The 18,496-nt window shown below is 55.3% G+C and overlaps 5 protein-coding genes across 5 annotated transcripts in view; 4 read left to right on the top strand and 1 right to left on the bottom strand.

Moving 5' to 3' along the window:
- Positions 1 to 276: 276 nt before the first annotated feature.
- On the top strand, positions 277 to 4,280 carry MONBRDRAFT_29197 (uncharacterized protein; the record flags this gene model as incomplete). The annotated part of the gene is made up of 10 exons (XM_001749667.1): positions 277 to 489; positions 589 to 950; positions 1,067 to 1,397; positions 1,518 to 1,624; positions 1,737 to 1,797; positions 1,909 to 2,107; positions 2,247 to 2,317; positions 2,431 to 2,637; positions 2,882 to 3,580; positions 3,771 to 4,280. 10 exons carry the CDS (start codon positions 277 to 279, stop codon positions 4,278 to 4,280), a joined length of 2,760 nt encoding a protein of 919 aa, XP_001749719.1.
- Positions 4,281 to 6,203: 1,923 nt separating this feature from the next.
- On the top strand, positions 6,204 to 8,677 carry MONBRDRAFT_38831 (uncharacterized protein). Its single transcript, XM_001749666.1, has 4 exons — positions 6,204 to 6,351; positions 6,709 to 6,897; positions 7,012 to 7,182; positions 7,305 to 8,677. The coding sequence occupies exons 2-4, from the start codon at positions 6,837 to 6,839 to the stop codon at positions 8,129 to 8,131; spliced, it is 1,059 nt and encodes a 352-aa protein (XP_001749718.1). The 5' UTR covers positions 6,204 to 6,351; positions 6,709 to 6,836; the 3' UTR covers positions 8,132 to 8,677.
- Positions 8,678 to 8,747: 70 nt separating this feature from the next.
- Positions 8,748 to 11,651, bottom strand: MONBRDRAFT_34235 (uncharacterized protein). The gene is made up of 14 exons (XM_001749608.1): positions 11,424 to 11,651; positions 11,234 to 11,320; positions 10,973 to 11,097; positions 10,792 to 10,852; positions 10,626 to 10,690; positions 10,419 to 10,516; positions 10,158 to 10,258; positions 9,952 to 10,062; positions 9,716 to 9,832; positions 9,530 to 9,592; positions 9,332 to 9,382; positions 9,144 to 9,221; positions 8,973 to 9,059; positions 8,748 to 8,894 (listed from the first exon to the last, which is right to left on the bottom strand). The coding sequence occupies exons 1-14, from the start codon at positions 11,541 to 11,543 to the stop codon at positions 8,829 to 8,831; spliced, it is 1,230 nt and encodes a 409-aa protein (XP_001749660.1). The 5' UTR covers positions 11,544 to 11,651; the 3' UTR covers positions 8,748 to 8,828.
- Positions 11,652 to 13,862: 2,211 nt separating this feature from the next.
- On the top strand, positions 13,863 to 15,206 carry MONBRDRAFT_38829 (uncharacterized protein; the record flags this gene model as incomplete). Its single annotated transcript, XM_001749665.1, has 3 exons — positions 13,863 to 14,323; positions 14,445 to 14,655; positions 14,863 to 15,206. Exons 2-3 carry the CDS (start codon positions 14,481 to 14,483, stop codon positions 15,204 to 15,206), a joined length of 519 nt encoding a protein of 172 aa, XP_001749717.1. The 5' UTR covers positions 13,863 to 14,323; positions 14,445 to 14,480.
- A 1,663-nt stretch (positions 15,207 to 16,869) lies between these two features.
- Positions 16,870 to 18,496, top strand: part of MONBRDRAFT_34234 (uncharacterized protein) — a gene marked incomplete at both ends in the record, with an annotated part of 7,180 nt that continues 5,553 nt past the window's right edge. Inside the window, 4 exons of the mRNA XM_001749664.1 lie at positions 16,870 to 16,932; positions 17,003 to 17,432; positions 17,669 to 18,194; positions 18,298 to 18,382. Of these exons, the coding sequence (XP_001749716.1) occupies positions 16,870 to 16,932; positions 17,003 to 17,432; positions 17,669 to 18,194; positions 18,298 to 18,382 (1,104 nt within the window). The remainder of the gene's footprint in view (positions 16,933 to 17,002; positions 17,433 to 17,668; positions 18,195 to 18,297; positions 18,383 to 18,496) is intronic.

Here is an 18,496-nt window from a genome sequence, read left to right as displayed (position 1 = left end):
TCTCTCTCTCATCTCTCTCTCATCTCTCTCTCTCTCTGAACAAATTCTAATTTTTTTCCGCGCAAATCTTGTGAAGTTGGCAATGCCGTATCCCGCAATGCCGGGTGGTGCTGCTGATGCTTGACCCCTCAGCCACACACACACGCAATACATACATTCTCATACGCATACATACACGCGCGTGTGCGCGCGCAGAGGCACGACCCCACGGTCGCGCATTCTTGGTGCCGCGTTGTGCTCAGAGGGCAAGAGAGAACAGGACGACTGACCGGCACGATGATGGCCGCCATGCCCATCGCTGATGTGCATCCGGTACACGACCTGCACCTCCGGCAACAACAGCAACAGCAACAGCAACGCCAGCGCAACTGCTTTCAGTTTCCCACCAAAATCATCCTGCTTCTCGTCATTGGCTTCATCTACCTCTTTGTGGGGGGTGCCGTCATGTCCAGCCTCGAGATTGATTCGGAACGCCGCGCCGAAACGACGGTCAGACCCGACACCGCCGTTTCTCGTCAACACTCTCGCCTTGACCCGCATGCTCACCCAGTTGCCCGCCTCTGCCGGTCGGCCTTCGCCGTGCCATAGTTTGCCAACATGATCACCGATGCGCTTGCTGAAGCCAACCTGTCTAGCGAACAGTCATTGCGAGTGCGCACCCTCATCTCGGACCTCGACAGCCTACGACGCTCCGTCGTCACGCACGGCCGTGAAGACTGGACCTTTGCTGGCTCTGTGTATTACTGCCTCACCGTGGTCACCACCATCGGCTATGGCTGGATGGCCCCCAAAACCATTGGTGGACAAATCTTTTCCATCTTCTATTCCATCATTGGCATTCCCCTCGTGTTCTACATGTTTGCCTACCTGGGCCGCAAGATCATGGACATTATCGGCTTTCGCATTGCCAGGCACGCCGTCGCCCTCTCGCTCCCCCTTGTTTTTGTTTTGTTTTGTTTTGTTTTGTTTTTGCCACACGAGCTCGCACCTGGTCCTCTTGGCCGCCTTTCCGTTGCTTCGACCCCGCTTGTGCACCTCATGATCCATCGGCCCGGCCCGTGTGCAGCTTGCGGGAGGGCAAGGAATTCAAGCGCAAGCAGCTTCAGGATGACTCGGTCATCTTGCCTTTTGTCGTAGCCGTCCTCATTGCCACCGTCCTCATTTGTGCCTTTGCTGCCATTTACTTTCAAGAGTCAGTGCCACACTCACTTTTGCGCATGCATAGCCCCTTCCCCTCCAACTCCGGTCCTGCTGACTCTCGATGCCCGGAGCATCGTCGCTCATTGACCGCCCTTCCTCTTGCCATGGTCTTACTCAGAGAGGGTTGGAGCTATTTTGAAAGCGTTTACTTTGTATTTATTACCATGACCACCATTGGCTTTGGTGACTACGTCCCGGTTGGCCGCCTCGCCCCCTGCTCGCGCCGGCCCGCCAGGCAACAGCTTCAAATCGTATCTCATCCTATGACATTGCTTGTCTCGTGCACACCCTTCACCCGCGCCCGCACCATGTCTCAGAACTTTGACGACCGTTGGTGGCCCTTGGTTCTCTATGTGGCCGGTATCTTTTTGGCCCTTAGCGTGTACTCATATCTGCTCAACGTCGCCATTGTCCTCTTCACTAAGTGCGTGCAGTTGACATGCTCGTGCGACTAGACTGGCCTGCCAATCGCTTTCTTTGATTTGTTTTGGGGGTATCAAGTGCTTTCTTTGACTGACGCAATGGCAATCCGACAGAATGATCGAGTCCATGGCCGAAGCTGGCGTCAGTGCCATGGACGTAGCTGGCCAAGGCCACGTATCTCCGCTCGACGCAAGTGCCGCCACTCTTTCCCGTTACTCGTTGGCCACCCAAGCTTGCAAAACCGGCTGTTTCGACCCACTCATCTGGACCTTCCGCAAACCTTAGGTTTTGACATACATCATCGGGCAAACCAAGGCGAAGCGCCGCGAGTTTCAGACGCGCAGCATTTTATACCCATTCCTACACGGCAACCTTGATCGCGTTGACAAAGCGAGCTTACTGACAGTCTGGGGACTTTTCCTGCATAACACTACTCGCCAGCACTTTCGCATGGCCAAGAATATCACGCTCATGGTCGTCCTTGGTGCGTGATGGGCGAGAGTAACCACCCGGTTCTGCTGGAAAATTATTCTGCCCCGCTATCGTTGTTTTAAAAAGACAATGACGGTGCGCTGTGCTGTGCTCACTCGTCTCCTCGGGCTATGGTCGTATCTCTTGATTAGGTGGTCCGGGCTCGGGCAAGTCGACCATCTGCAAAGCCCTGGCTACACACGACAACGTGGTGCACATTTCGGTCAGTGATGTTTCGATTTCCGGACGCCCGTTACTGGCCCGGCATGTTAGTCGTGGCCGCTGACTTTTTTCGTGTCTGAATACATGCTGGCGACACCTTTGGTGTGTGGACAGGCCGAGGAGCTAGTGTTGTTAGAGATGGCGGAAGACACGTTTCAAGCCAAAGTCATCCGCGCTGCTGTTCAAGAAGGCTTCTTGCTGCCCGATGGCTTGCTTGAGAGCCTTCTGCGCAAGGCTTTGAGTCATGTACCGGACAATTGTACCGTCTTGCTTGAGGGTTGCCCCTTGAATGTGGCACAAGCAGAGCTTTTAGATCAACAGGTTGGTCTTGCTCGTTTTTAAAGCCCGAGTCTGCTTTCTCGAGACCTGGCCCGCTTTCCCGCCGAATCGCAGGCCCACGTTTCCTTTTTTGGTTCTCTCTTCTTTTATTTTTCTTTGCTTTTCAGTGTATTTTTTCCTTCCTTTTGTTCAAAGCCCTTTCTTGATTGCTCCCCCTCCTGCCTGAGATGGCCTCTCCGCACGCTGTCCCAAAGCTAACAACAATCACTTCTCCTTTGGTTGGCAGTTCAAGTTGGTGGAGCGGGCCCTATATTGTGCCGCATCAGAGGATGTCATGGCTGAGCGCTTTTTGCGCGTGCATCCACTTGCTGGGATTCGCAACTTTTTGTCCCGGCCGCAACTGAGCGACAGTCATTTAAACCAGCATTTGCCGGATGAGCATGCCATCTTGATGGATGAGTTTCACACAATTCCCGTGATGGACGCCATGGATCCGCACGGGCAGTGGCGGCTACGCAAGTCTCCCGAGGAATTTCCACACATGGCCAACTCCAGCAGCACAACCAGTACGAGCACGGCCACTTCGGATGCTTGGACGGCAACGCGCTTGGTGAGCACATCATCGGCCTCTGGGGCGGGGCTAGCGCCTCCAAGCATAATGGTGGAGGGCGATGGCAGTGCCAGCACAACGCATGGGCCGTCGCGGGCACGCACCGACAGTACGCGTTTTGGGAGTGAGGACACAGATTTGGACGCTTCGCATGTATTCACGGGGCGTGCGGAGCGACCGGGGACCGTGACCTCGACGTCCCCCTCGCTCAGCCATCTGGACCACCTTTTGAGCCGAGTGCGGAACCAGGCCCCACCGCGCAAGAAACTGTTTAGTGGTTCGGCCACCAAGGTACAGCAGAGCTTGGACACCGTGCGGCGGGCCTTGGTTGACATGCCGCATTTGCCCTTTGTGTCACCACAAGAGCAGAATGAGGTACGTTGTTGGAGGCGGCGCGTGGGCCCTCTCGCTCTGGTGTACATTTTATGCGCTCGCGCACCGACGTGCCACCATGGAGACGGCGTCGGGGGGCCTGCTGTGTAGATGCGTGGAGGGAAGATGCTGTTGCTTAACTTGGCTGACAAGGATCGTGTGGGTTGTGCTGCCGTGTTTGCTTGACCCGCAGATTTTTGGTCACCTTCTCTATCAGTTTCGGGCCAGCCGAGACGTGTTGTTGGAGTACTATCGGGACCGTTTGTTCGTGGTGGACGCTGACGTGGAACTGGACGACATGGTGAAGCAGGCCACCGCAGCGTTTACCTCCGAGGCTGAAAACTCGGTGCCCGAAGATTTTTTGACGGGCCACGGGTTCAGCGTGCGCCCCACGGCCGGTCTGCCCTTTCGACGAGTGGACTCGCTGGGTCGGGTGCGTGTGAGTATGGAGCGCGTGGGCAGTACCACGTCCCTTCCAGACTTGTCCGAGTCCACGACCCACCTGCCGCCTGGAACGAGCAGCAAGGCTGGGGGTCGGCGATCATCCAGCAACTCGGTGGCGCACTCACGGCAAGCATCGCGCCCCGTGTCACGCCACAACTCGGGAGCGTCGCATCGCGGTGGCACCGGGGTGCACCACCGCGGCATAGCTCTCTCCAACGGCGAAAGTATAGGCAGCCTGGTGGAGGAGGAGCGACGATAAGACCAAGTCGGTGGCGAAGCGAAACGGCGGGGTCGGCTCTGTTCTTGAAGGTTTCGCGCTGAGCGGGAGGCTGCTGCGCAGCAATGTCCAAAATCTTGAAACGGCTTGACACTGCTTTTTGGTGCGCATGACGTATTATGTGTCACAAAACCAAATCAAATCGATTTTTTTTTTCTGTTACAGTTTCTTCGGGCTCATAGGGCTCTGCGCCCATTTATAATTTCGCAGGAAAAGGGGCTCGCACACCTGTCCCACACATTGCAGAAAGGATCTCCTCGAGTTGGTGGGTGCTGCAAAAAATGAAGAAGAATCCGACCCACGGGTGCTGACGTCAGCCACGTCAACAGGGATGCCAAATGTATTGCGATGTATTGCGGTCCTCTGATAACAGTGCTGCAAGAGTTGTCTTTACTCACAGCCGGTGTGTAGGTGATTCTGTGAAACAGGTTTAACCACCGCCAAGCCCCCACGCTAACGGGAACTTCACATTCAGTATCCGAAAGGACACAGAGTGACAGACCACAGGAATGGGGGGTGACGTTACTTCTTCACCAAATCCCTCTGGTTGTGTTGTGATCCAAAGAACCGCGCGATCGCCGGTGTGCGCACAAGCGCTCGAGCACGCAATGAGCACAGAACAGGTCTTCAAACTCGTATTCGTTTTGCTCGTACAAGGTATTTATTGACCTCACTTCACCTCTTCAACGCAATACCTCTCGTCTTCCTAATAAATTAGACGAACAATCTCACTCACACGCGCGCATTCACCGGTATGACCGTGGTAGCACTTGGCCTGCCCCTCGGATTGGCGTAGGGCTTCTACGACCCATTGAGGCTCCATACTTGCGCCATCATTCGTAAGAACGCGTCAACTGAACCCCGCGATTTTCAAAGACATCAGTATCAGTAAGGGCCACGTCAGTCTCAGTGTAAGACTGCACCATGCCTGCCAACATGTTATGGAACATGAAGCTTTCTCAAGGCCGCATACACGCAAACACAACGCGCGCACACACCGACGCCCAAGCTCGCTCTCGATCGATTTTCTTGCGCGCTGCTTGACCGGCAGCGCTCAAGCAACGTGACCGCCTTCGGAATCGAAAGATCAACCAAGCAAGAAACCAATCCCATTCTGTTGCGATTACCGCTGCCTGCAACACAAACCTAGCGCTCACGCGCTCTCACAGCTTTTCACTCAACAAAGGAAACAAGATTGTCTTTTTTACCGAAAGAATTACAGTGTGTGTGTGTCACAGACAAATACATTGTCAACTTGGTCAACTTGGTCCTCCAACAAAGTTGTAGGTCGAGCGGTCAATTCAATCCACCCAGACAAAAACCGACCAGACAAAAGACAAAAGACGGTTGTTGACGTACTTTTTCCCAACAACCAGCCGTACCTGACGTCATCAGATCAATCCCATAGGGCTCAACCCACAGCCTCGGGATCATCCCGTGACCTGTCCAACCTTGCGTCTCTTTTGAGTCTGAAACATGTCACGTTGCCGTCGGCGCCTGACCCCTCCACGACGTGCGCAAAGCTCCCAAGGTCTGGCCGTTCCGCCCTGTCCCCCTTCGCCACCCACACAATCCCCCCTCCCCCCTAACCCTGTTTACCCCCGTTGTCCCGTGGGCCAATCCCTGCTTTGACTGATTTTTGAAACGCTGTGATTTGGTACTTGCTACCTCGCTCTTCTTTCTTCCCCGCACACACGCTGTGCATACACTGTGGTTTGAGCTAATGCCCTCAAACGCGCGCGCCGGACTTCTGCGGCCCCAACCAGTCTCCCGCATCCCTCCACGTCAACCTCCCGGCCCCGTGCCTGCTCCCGCCAACCCCGTCCCCAACCCTCTATTGGCTTTGGTCCGCCGCCGCTGGTCCAGCTCCACCTGGTCATTTTTCTTCTCGACCCCGACTCAAAACACAGCCAAACTTGTTCCGCTTTTTCCTCTGAATAGCAAACGGCAGCCTCCCTCCCCGATCTTCAAGCACACCTTTGACTTGAACAGCGCCTTGGCCCCGACTCTCTCTTTCAAGCATCAGCCCATCACCATTTCAACCTTCAAGCCGGTCAGTCCCTCTTGATCCCGCCTCCGGCACCAAAGGGCAGCCAGCCACCATCTGCAACCAACAGCAGTCAAGGCGCGACACGCTCACCCCATGACCCACACACCACCCACCATCACATCGCCATCGCCGATCGATCTCCCCCGCTCCATCTCCCCCACCCGACGTCCACAACGTTGTTGACTGCGCAACCCCGCGCGCGTCCCCCCCGGGGCCTGAAGACTCCAGTTTCAACGCGTCTCCTACCATGCTGTCCACACACTCAACATTAAAACAAAAACAGCAACAAACATCCACAACCACAGTTTTCCGCCTGGGCGCGTTTCTCATTTTCTCGCTCGCCATTATCCACCCCAACAGCAGCAGCGCATCGTCACTACTCTATTGAATGTTGATTGCATGACGCTGCCATCTTGGATCATCCCAGAGCACACCTCCTCTCGACTCGGAGACGATTTTGGGGCTAGAGCATCTTGCGACCGCCCATCATGTCCAAGGTGTTTTGCAAGCACTGCAGCGCGTCATTTTCTCGTCGCCCCCACCTCACCCGTACGTTGCATGCCCGCGGTCCCGGAGATGCCTGCTACCGCTCAAACCTGGCGTTGGGGGTGATGGAATCGTTTAAATCGATGGCAAGCTCATGTCCGCCACCGCCGCCCACAGGTCATATTCGCACCGTTCATGAGACCAATCACACCTTTGTCTGCAAGGACTGTGGCCGCGGTTTTGCGCGTCGCGACCACTATGAGTACCACATTGTCAGCCACTCGGACACGGCCGCCTACCAATGTGGCACTTGCAACAAAACTTTCAAGCGCCCCGCTGCACTCCGCCGTACGTTAAACCGAATCATGCATATATCGAAACAAGACGGGTGCAACAGGGCAAACAACCGGCCGCTCGCTTGCACCAACTACCTACTGTGCAAAATGCCCTTACACGCACACACTCTTCAGGCCATGAGCGCTGCGTCCACAAGAAAGGCTCGGAGCGCTTAGTCATTGGCCCTGCATCGGCCAACAGCACTGCGCTTCCACGCAAGAAGAAGCCCGCTAGCCTGGCCCCCAAGTTGGAGCACGAGGCGTCGGGAGCAGCAGACGCCTCGCTGACCATTGGCGGGGCGCACGCTCCCATGATTCCCAACATGGCCAATGCTATGCCCCCCGCTTGGATAAACTTCCAACCACACTTGGCCTGGGACAACCTGCCCAACCCACCCATGAACATGCCCCCGCTCCCTACTTCTGCCTCCGCGGCTGCCGCCGCAGCCCCCTCCCCGCTCGCAACGCTGGTCGATCCTTATGGTCAGCATTGGCGCATGGCAGAACCAAATGGAGGCATGCATGCGGCAGCGTCGCAGCATCAAGCACTGATGCCCGTGGCCGCAAGCGCCACACCAGCTCAATACGGTCAGCAAGTCGACCCGGCATCACTGTTGCCCTCACATGGCCAAGGACCGGCGCCCTGGGATGTCGATTTGTATCATCCCATGCGCGAGCTGCTCGACAGCGACCTCAATCTCAACCTCGATCTGCAGAATGACATGCCGAATATGGGTCGGGATGCAATGCTTGCGAGCGCGCAAGCCCTTCCGACGACCAGCCAGGCGGTTGCCCCTGATCTACACAGCCTTCTCGGAATGCGCGTCGATCAGGGGGACCCTGCACTCGCAACCCCTCAATTTCCGGTCACAGTGCAAGATCAAGTCAACCTCCTCCTTGAATCAGCTGTTCGCTTGCTACAAAATCGCAGCGCGCCAGCCTCAGCCTCAGGAGGCGCGTAAAGAGCTGCCGTTGTGCCATCATCTCCTCGCGGTTTCTCTTTCTGCCTGTTGCTTGTGTGTCAGCCTCGTGCATCGGCGCTGTGCGCCTGCATACATGACATCTTTGTTGTATGAATTCCCAAGCTTGCTTTGTATTTGATTTTGTTTTTGGTTTCTCGACTGTAGTCGAGTCGAGCGTTGATCCGCCTTTTATCTTATGTAGCTGCCTCTTTAGTTTTCTTCTCATTTGAAGCATCGGCAAAGTCACCCTCGTCGTGACTGATTTTGGTCCTTCCTGGCGGTGCTTGCCATGTTGATCCTTCTCCTCCTTCCTTGTGTCACCCAAAAGCCGGGTGGGCTTGAGCTCACACCTTGCTTTTTGTTGCATTGATTGACCTTTCATTTTTGCCCTCGGTTCCGCGCAGCCGTGCCACCGTGTGTCGCCCCAGGCGGGCGTATAACTCTCTTCCTCTTTTTTGTCTCTTTCCTTTTTTCTTCGGTTTCTGTTCTTCTTGCTCCGCATAGCGCGCACTTCGTCTTTCGTGAGCAATTGAGCAATCGACTCAGATCAATGATGCTCACTCAAGAGAAGAACCCACACACCCTAAATGTGGCCCGACCAAAGGCAAATGACAATGACGTTTCATTCAACTGGATGGGCACACGCCGCTGTGGAGGCTCTGCAAACGCCGAGTCTGGGCTGGTGCGCGCTGAGCTCTCACATCACCATCTTAACCATGCCCTTCTTGGCCTGCTTACGCTGCATGCGCTTCTTTTGCTTCTCCTATAAAGGCAGCAGACATTCCAATCAGACTCGTTCCAACTTGAAAAGCACGTAACATGTAGACCGAGGCCAAAGTACCTCAAACTTGGCGAAAGCAGCTTCGCCCTGCTTTTGAGCCTCCAGCTTTTGCTTGACACGACGATCTTGTCCGTCCAAGTGCTGCTTCTACACGCACAGAAGCCGATCGAGCAAACCCAAGTCAGCTGACGAGCCACGCCAAGGCGCAGCACGCAACTTCAGCGCTCGCACCTGCGTCTTGTAGGTGTTGATTGCCTTGCGGTACGCCTCCTTGAACTTGGAGCGGCGCTTGTCTGCTTTGGCAGCCATCTGTCAAGAACCCGAGAAGAAAATACTCGTGATGGATGACACAGTAGCTGAATCAACTGACCCAACAGGGACACGGCACAAAGGGGCATGCCCGAGAGCAGAGCACATACCGCGCCCGTGCAGGCGAATGTGCGCACGCGCTCCGTCAGTTGGAGGATAAACTAGAAAGGTCAACAAACAGACGGCCAAGTCAGGGGCCCAAGTTGGCGGATCTGTCAAAGCATACTTATTCTTGTTCCGTATCATGCCCAATGTCACTGTGTCGTTCCATCCCACCCCTCATCCCACTGCGCCTGCTAGCCACGCACCGGCACGAGCTTGCTTTCCAGATTAGCATCGTCGTAGGGCAGCTTGAGACTAAGAGAGATCACCTGTGGTGTTGCGAGGGGTGAGTGAAAAAGTTATCCCACAGAAACATCTTCAACTCTTCAAATTCAAGCGATGTGTAGGAAATAGCAAAGGGGGTTGGCCACGAAAAAAAAACCCCCCCTAACCTGACGAGCTTCGGGCATGACGGCGTCCTCAGGAGCTGTGTTGCTGTCAAAGGACGGGGGCTCCAGCATCTTCACGCCGTACCACTGGTCTGAAACATGAATAGCATTGATCATGGGCTGTGTTCCCACCGCGAGGGGTGGGCACAAGCAGGTCCGAGTGAAGAAGCGGCAACACTAAAGAAGCGTGTGGTTGTGGGTGTGGCTGCATTGCTGCAAGACTGCTGGTCTGGGCTCACCTTGAGACTCTGGATGGCATCCAAGAGCTCCTTGGTCAAAAAAGCCGCACCAAGCTCAGGAGACTCGGTCAAGACATCCAAGCCGCTGGGCACCCCCCTGATATCGACCATCTGCGCCACCGGGTGTGAGTTGCTGAGAAAAAAAAAACCTCGAAGCGCCCAAAGAACAATCACAGCCTTGCAAAACCACCCAAAAAGGTGCGAACCGAGGTAAAGAATTTGCTGTCTTCATGCTCAGCCATGCGGCGCAGGGCCGCGGGAGTGCCGACAGTCAGCACCAGCGGCGCAGGCTCGGGGCAGCGCAGGTCTATTGGATTGGAGGTGGATGGACAATCAATAAGGACGGGGAGAGCAGCAGCGCGGAACTTCAGGCCTTGTCACGTCACTCGACGGAGCCTGAGAAGAGAGCGAGAGTGATGGCGGCACCTGCACCCGACATCAGACGAGCACTTGTGTTGAACACGTACCAACAGTGACGTTGATGGCGTCCTCGACGTGCGTGAAGAGTTCAATGAGGTAACCAATGGCATCTTGTCGGCGAAGCAAGTCAATGGAGATGTTGCAGCTACGTAGTAGGCACACAGAGGCGACGAATATCATGCCAATCAAAGAGGCATGGATTGATGAGAATTCGGTCGGACCGCCAGGGACATCTTGGCGGCTATTGGACGTACCGAACAACATCTGTGCGCCCAGTACCATAGAGAACGTATTCGTTGTTGCTCTCACAGATGAGCTCCTACGAGGGGCGATATGAGTGAGGAAGAAAGAAAAAAAAAAGAGAGGAAAGCAGTGGTGGGTTCTGGCATCTCAAGTTGCGCTAAAGTTGAAACCACGCACGTCACCCTGATCACCAACAGCACCAAAGGCTTCGCGCATGGCCACAATGTTGCGCTCGGCACTGCCAAGACCGACAAGTGGCAAGCGCAATGGGGTGACGGATGAGTATACGCCGCATGACAATGACTACGTGTTGTTGAAGCGAGACGGGGCCATGTGCCGTGGCTTGGCGTAGACACACATTCGTGTGGCAATTTTCTTGTTGACCATGGTGCCGTAGACGTAGTTGACCATGTAAATGAGGAGGAGGGCGACGAGCGTGACCTCGAGCGGAAACTTTTGCACGAGGACAGGAAAGGAGGTAATCTGGTGGTGACGCGATGGAAGCGCAAACGAGGAGCGTGTGAGGGGAAGGCGTGAGAAAGTGTCAATGTCCGTGCCCAGGAGGATGACAATGTATCTGGGGGACGAAGGGATGGAGCACAACGAGCAGCGCACGCACGGGTGCGGCGGGCTCGGCAGGTGCGGGAGGCGTTGGTGCGGCTTGTGGTTGGGGAATGGGTGCCGCAGGCTGGCTCTCTGGTGTTGCCTATTTCATCAAGAACGGTCAGCGCATCCAAAGCGCCGTGACGTGAGATGGTAGTCAGCCATGGGCAGTGCTGCAAGTCGCGTGCACTTTGGGCAAGCCGCACCTGGGCCACATCAAACTCGTCATCGGCGACATCAGCGTCAGCGCGCACGCCCGACCAGCTGCCAAGCAGCAAAAGACCCAGAGCCAGGCCCAGGAACATGGCGTTACGCCCTTGCATCATCCCGGCGATTCCAATGATCCTCGTCCTCGGTGTTTCCTTGGCACGCTCGTCCGCGTTCTCGCTGCTTTCGCCGTGCACTGAACCAGAAGCACACACACACACACACACACACACACACGCGGCCAAAACTGCCACACACACACACACACACTCTCTCTCTCTCTCTCTCTCTCTTATCTCTCTCTCTCTCTCTCGCTCGTGTGTGAAAGTGTGCTCAAAGCTACAGATTTAAACCAGGTAATGTCAGACAAGTTGGGTTTATTTTATAGTTTGTGTTGTGGGTGTGCTCGCTGCGATTGTGTGATAAACTTCACACTGAGAGGACGGTCATGTTCTTGGGGAACGTCCCTTCCACTCCAACTCTCTCTTGATAGGATTGATTCATCAACAATGTGAATCGCGTGAAAGGAGCTGCAAGCGATACGCGGCGGGGCCATGTGATCGATGAGGTTTGGCGCGATCTCTAACACGTACTGCGCTCCTGCGTCCTTCAACAGAGTCCTCAAAATGGCAAGAAACCTCCTGCATGCGCGCTGGGCTTGATGCGCTTGATGGCGCGATCGCGCTCAATTGCAACCCTACGGTGCCTCCTGATGATGGCGAATCATCAGCTTTGGATAGGCCACTCGGTTTGGCCATGTCCACACCATCAACGATAGCCAAGCACTATTCACGAGCAAGCGACACAGTTGACACATACGCGCGCACACACACAAGAAGGCCGCAGAGGAAGCGCACCGTCAAGCACTGGCTCGACCAGGGCGATCGGCGGCGCTTGTGAGCTTGCACTTGATTCGGCATCCTTGAGAGGCTGGGGTCGCAACAATGCGATCGTCAGCTGTTGGTCAGCAGTCGGTCCTTGCAGCCCGAGCCCAGCGCAATCGGCCACATCTTGCTTCACGCCATGAGTCGGATTGAGAAATGGTGAGACAAGCTTTCGCGGGCCTGGCCTGACCTGCAAGGTAGGGGTCGGCTCGAGCGTCTGTGATCTTGCTGTCCGCTTTTTTTTTTTGCAGAACAAGTGGAAGGATGGTCGTTCGCACGTGAACAAGACTGCCCTGTGTCTGCAGGGCGACGAGTGCCAAACACGGGCCGGTGTTCACGACCACGACTACTACAACGCCAGGGCATGCCGCCATACCAAATTCTAAACCCAGGCTGCTCCTTTCAGAAGTGCCTGCTTCTGTGCCCTGCACATCATCACTACCGTCATCACCGACCCCTCTTACCAGCGCGAACGGGCAAGACAAAAAAAAAAAAAAAAAAAAAAAAAAAAGACAAAACGCGACGTACTTGGGGAACAAAGGATTTGGATAACTTGTTCTGGGACCATAAACACAACCCCACCACCCACCCCCGCCCTTCGAAGGAATCTGCGTGCCCTTCCCCTTTGTTCGAGGGGAGTAAGTGCGCCAAGCAAGTCGGCGAGTCGGGACTGCTTTTCCCACAGAAAGGTTTTCAAAGCGTTCCTTATACGACTCGTTCTCCCTCACACAACAAGATTGAACGATGATGAAACGACAAAGTCGGGGCCTGATGCAGGCGTCCCGGAAGCTCGTCACGCACAATGGATCGTCAAGAAAGTGTGGTTGTGAATTGTCTCATCCATTGACGTGAAAGCACCATCAGTCCCTAAGAAGGGGGTACTCAAGGGGGCAGCTTCAGAAGAGATTTGGACGGTTGAACAGCAGGGCATGCCGTGTGAGCTGTGTGAATGATCAAGCGCCCTCACGACTGATGGTAGGTAGGCAAGATGCTTTCAGAAGCTACGGGAGCAAGCCAGCAGCCACACACCTCCGCCAGCCGGGCCTGTTGACAATGTCCATGCTTATACATTGCAATGGTGGCGATGGCGCTACCGTATGGCCTGATGTGGCAGCGCCGGTGTGAGTTGTCCTTTCAAAGCCGTTGTTGTGAACCGTTTTCCATATGCGCGGTGGGTGGTATGAACCGTCATGGGAAGTGTTTGACTCAGTCCCATACTCAAAGGGCCGGCCCCTCAGGGAAAAGCCAAGACACCAGCTCTGGGTTTCAGACAGGGCTCCCGTCTGTGGGTTTGTGGGTGCTTTCGTGCTCACATGTGAGACTGAGTATGTGCGGGTCTGGGGTAGACTGTAGGTAGGTGGTGGATATGATGGATAATTTTGACGGTCTCGTCATTTTCTTTTTTCTGGTGGTGTAACTGCTCGACGTCGTCTTTTCCACCGGCCGGCTGGGCGCCCGGTGACGCACGGTGCTCCTTCTCCGCTGCTTGCGCAGCGCTTAGACCTGGCGCTGTCTACTGCCTTTCTCTTCTTTCCTTTGCTTTTTGATTGAGGTGGCTGCCATATGGTCTCGGTCAAGACTCTGCTGCTTTACCCCGATGCATGGCAACAGACACACGTGAGGCATACGTAACTACGCAATCGCCTGACAGTTTTGACACCGCCATCCCCACGCCCGCGCCTTCGCCCTGCGCCCCATTGAACATCATTGGCATCCATGCGCTTTCCTTCGATATTTTTAATCTCTCTTGTTTTTCTTTACTCGCCAGCGACCTTTTTTTCTGGTCCCTTCCTTGGTTCTCCGCCATCTCCTCAGTTGCAACGGCTTATCGTGCAACAAGCCTGTTCTTCTTTCTATCTCTCGCTCTCGCTCTCTCTCTCTCTCTCTCTCTCTCGCGCGCGCGCACGCGCGCTCTTGTTGCCGCATGACCCGGCTTCAAGTCGGTCGCCTTCTCCAGCGGCATCAAGTTTCTGCGAACCAGTAGCCTCAAACGCGCCTTTGGAAAGGCAAAGTTGGTGAGAAGCACCTCCCTTGACCTGCGTGTGTCTGTGCGTTTGCTCGTGTGCTCGTGTGTGGTAACGTATTCATTTTTGTTCCTTGCTGCCTCATTTCTGACTGGTTGAACAATCAAACAAGCCTGCCAGCGACGGCTCTATCGATCCAGCTTGAGCGATGGCCGAAGACCCACCACTCGCAGCACTCGGCTCCCAACACCTCACCTCCGCCTCCTTGGCTGAGGACCTGCTGAACGAAGGTGACGACGAAGAAGCAGAAGCAGTGGACGACGACTACGACAACGAGGAAGAGGAGGATCCAAGAACCGCCTTGCGCATCTCACAGCTCCAGGGTATGCGCGAACATAATTGCTTGAGCGATCTGATCGGGTATCCGGCTTTCCCAATCTTGTCAACATCTTTGTTGCGGGACAGGGTGCCTTGGTCTTTTCAGTTTCCTGAAAAGACCAGCTTTTTTTCGCTCAGCTCTTGCAGGTGCTGGGCAAATGTTACTTTCTCACCATTGGCTCGACTTCCTTGCCTGCTTGCTTGTGGTCTAGCCCATGTCGCGTTCCTCGAAGCCCAACAGGCTCGTTTTATGCAAGTGGCGCTGGCGCTGGCCACCGACCCTGATGTGCAGGAACGCGTATTTCAAAACTTGGCCCTTGTGAGCGCGGGCACCATTGACTGTGAGCAGTCTGCTGCTGTTCCAATGAGTCCGCAGGAGGACCTGTACCAGGCGGACATCAGCGACGACGACCTGTGCTGCTCCCCTTTCACGCTCAGCCAGTCTTCCGTGGCTGAGGCTGATGCAGGGGCACCTGGCCTGCTTCCGGGTGGCGTCCTGGAGGAGCTTGCGGCTCGCGGCGTGCACGATCTCATGAATTCAGGAGCGCCCCTCTGAGATGACAAGCGAGCACGCGCGTCGGCCTCCTTACCCTAAGCTGCCCTTGGCGGGCCTTTGGGAGCCCAACCTTTGAGCTCGGTTTGCCTTCCCCAATATCACCATCACTAGAACAACCATCATCTTTTCTCTTGGCCTCCTTTCTTCTTGGCCATGCTGGCGCTCTTTTTGATTTGTTTCATTGGCGTGAGAGTACAAAGCCAAGAGAAGTGTTGGTGCCTGTTTTTGATGCCTTTGTGTTACTGTCAAGTCATGACCGGGATCTTGACTGCTGTGTTTGTGTCGCTATGTGACGTATGTGGCGCACTTGGACTGAAGTGTGCATGTGGATGTGTGTGAAGGAGTTTGACTTGTTTTATGATCCTGTGTCGGATGCACTCCTGTTCAAGCGGAGCGAGACTCGCAGTGCGAGTTAATTCGAAAGCCCCACCTCTTCCCTTCTCTCCCTCTCTCCCCGCACTGATCCACGAATACTTGGCGACCCCGAGCTCTTCCGAGTGGACAAACGATCAGCGCGTCATACCATTTTGAGCTGGATCTGGTGGCCTCGAGGCTTCCTCAGCAAAAAGGTGTCCTTGCACACTTTGGCGTTCGGATCGGTCAAGCGATTCCTGCACCACGAGTGACACGTACGCTTGTGCCTTGATGCACTTGTTCATGAGCGCCTTTGCGTCCTCGTCATACAAGAAAACCATGCAATCATTATGCGACGACCCCCCAAAATTGATGATGATGATACATGTACAAAAAGTTCGATGAGTGGCATTGAAATGGATGCAGAAAGAAAAGCAAAGACACTTGGCCGCATGCATCCCGAGTGTTGGCTGCGGACCAGTTTTGTCTAATCCCTCCCCATTTTCCAACCCCCCTCCCGCGCCCTCCCCCACCCCCAAAAAAAATAACACCTGTGATGCAACCCGCCCAAGTTCCCACTCGCCGGCCCCCAACCTCAACTCCGAACGACCCAAAAAGAGCTAAATCTCGTTAATTCCTTTGAATTCACATCCTCACCTACCAAGAGCTTCAAAGGGCCTTCAAAGGGCTATCCAAGGGACTGACAAACATCAACTGTGGCAGTTGTTTCCTTCATCGACCCCCCTAACCCACAGAGTTGCCCCATACCTTGACTCGAGCCATACGAGCCATCATACACACGTCACCCAGTTGTTGGACCTGCCACCTGTCTTGCTCACGGTTCCGTCCAAAGGTCCATATTTGCGTCATGAGCCCGCTGAATTCCACAGCATTTGTCTCACGCAAAACCAAACCATACCCCCAACCCAACCCCTAACCCACGCCAAAAGCCATCCATGACTACGTCAGGTTGCTCCAGTTAAGCCGGACAAATTAACGCCTGGCCCCAACTTGGGGTGCTTGCCATACCACAACTGCGTGCCTGACTCCACTTCATGTCGAACGTTCATCGCGCACGCCCGCTCGCTCGGCGCCACTACCTCCTCCATTGTTCTACTTGCTACATTTTCTTTGGTCCCCTGCCGCTCTGCCCGCGCTTGCGCGCCCCAAGCCCTTGTTGTCGCTCTGCCTTGAGTGGTGGTGGTACCTCTGGCGCCCCCGCGCACCGCGCACAGTCGCTAGGCTCGCGCACCAACTGTCGCCCTCTCTCGCCGCGCGCTTTCTCGCCCTGCCTTGCCCCTGACCCTGAATGCCATCTCTTGACTGCCCCACTACCCTCATCACCTGGCAGTCGCCAACTTCACTCGTCTTGGTACGTCTTCATCCCAACACCAAGATACACTGTGCGAGGTGGCCCTCTTTTGTGCAAAGGATGTGTGTAGGCTTCAGGGAGCATCATCAACATTGCCGAGCCAACTTCCTCTCTCTCTCTCTCTCTCTCTCTCTCTCTCTCTCCACACTCTCGTCACCCCATCTCTCCCCGCCGCTGCACTCGACTGCTCGCCACAAGCAACATGAAGCGACAATTCTTAGCCGGTAACAAATCCACGACAAAGCAGAGGCAGACTGGCCAGCCCCAGCAGCCCGCTCGCCGTCGCCGCCATCATCCCCCGGGCGGGCAACCCAACGTGCAAGCCGAGCAAGTCGGAGGCATCAGTGACGTTGATGATGAACCCTCAGAACTGCTGTCCCGCCCTGGACAGGACCAGGCATCCCCGCTATCTGCCGCGGATTCAACAAGCCCGCAACCTGCACATTCCTGTGTCTGTCCAACCTGCCAGCAAGTCTTTGGTCGTCGAGCCCATCTCAAACGTATGGCTCCCTGCCCTCCCTGCCCTCCCTGCCCTCTTTTGCCACCCTGACTCGTTTTGCACTTGCTTTACCGTGTTTATGCCACACAATCCGCTGCCGTGACTCGACTCACCTTGACTTGCCGTGCCGTCTCGTCTTCCCATCTGCCTGTCCACCCCGTTGGGTTGCACCATCCCGCCCCTGTGGCACTCGAAAATCCTTGGCCTCGTCCCATGATGATGACTCGCAAACGTTAGGACACATGGACACCGTGCACAGTCAAGAGCGACGGCACGTTTGCAAAGATTGTGACCGCACCTTTCAGCGACGAGACCACCTTGATAAGCACCAACGACAAAACTGTGGCAAACAACCAACCAAAAAGCCCAAGCGTCTACCCAAGCGTTCCAAGCAGCCTGATGACGAGCCACCCACGCACACCGCTCCACTCCCCGCCCAGCCTCAACTGTTTTCGGACACACATGCGCATGTAGCACATGATCTGGACCAGACAAGCGCCAGCGCCCCAGCAGAACCTGTTACCGTGGTGGTTTCAGAAGAAACCCAGGCCATGCTCGACGTCCTCAACGGTACGGACCTGAGCAACCTGCTCTCCTCATTGAGCAGCTCCTATGATTCGAGCGGCAGATCCACATCGCCCTCTCTTCCCAACTCTGACCGCATCCATCCTGGGATGGAAAGCCAAGGCGAAACCGCTTTGCTTTTGCGTGACAATCCCCTCTCCGGGGACATCTATTCGCAATCAAGCTTCCTCACAGAATGGTTCGAGCGACTCAATGAAGCGAAATCCAACCACCCAGTCGAGCCAGCTTCAAGTGAGAGCCAGCGCCTTGGCAATTTGCCCCGACGTGCCGCCTCACACCAGGAGGCGACAAATGCGCCTACACTGCGACAACAAGTTCCAAACAGCCCCCATTCTTCACAGCAGCTCCCTTTCCAGGCCCTTCGCGGTAAGCCAGGCTACCCAACGCCCTGTTGTTCTTTCCTCTCTCTCTCTCTCTCTCTCTCTCTCTCTCTCTCTCTCTCTCTCTCTCTCTCTCTCTCTCTCTCTCTCTCTCTCTCTC

Source organism: Monosiga brevicollis, genomic scaffold (assembly GCF_000002865.3).
Source record: "Monosiga brevicollis MX1 MONBRscaffold_32 genomic scaffold, whole genome shotgun sequence".
Taxonomy (NCBI): domain Eukaryota; class Choanoflagellata; order Craspedida; family Salpingoecidae; genus Monosiga; species Monosiga brevicollis.
This window is presented reverse-complemented; position numbering and strand designations above follow the sequence as displayed.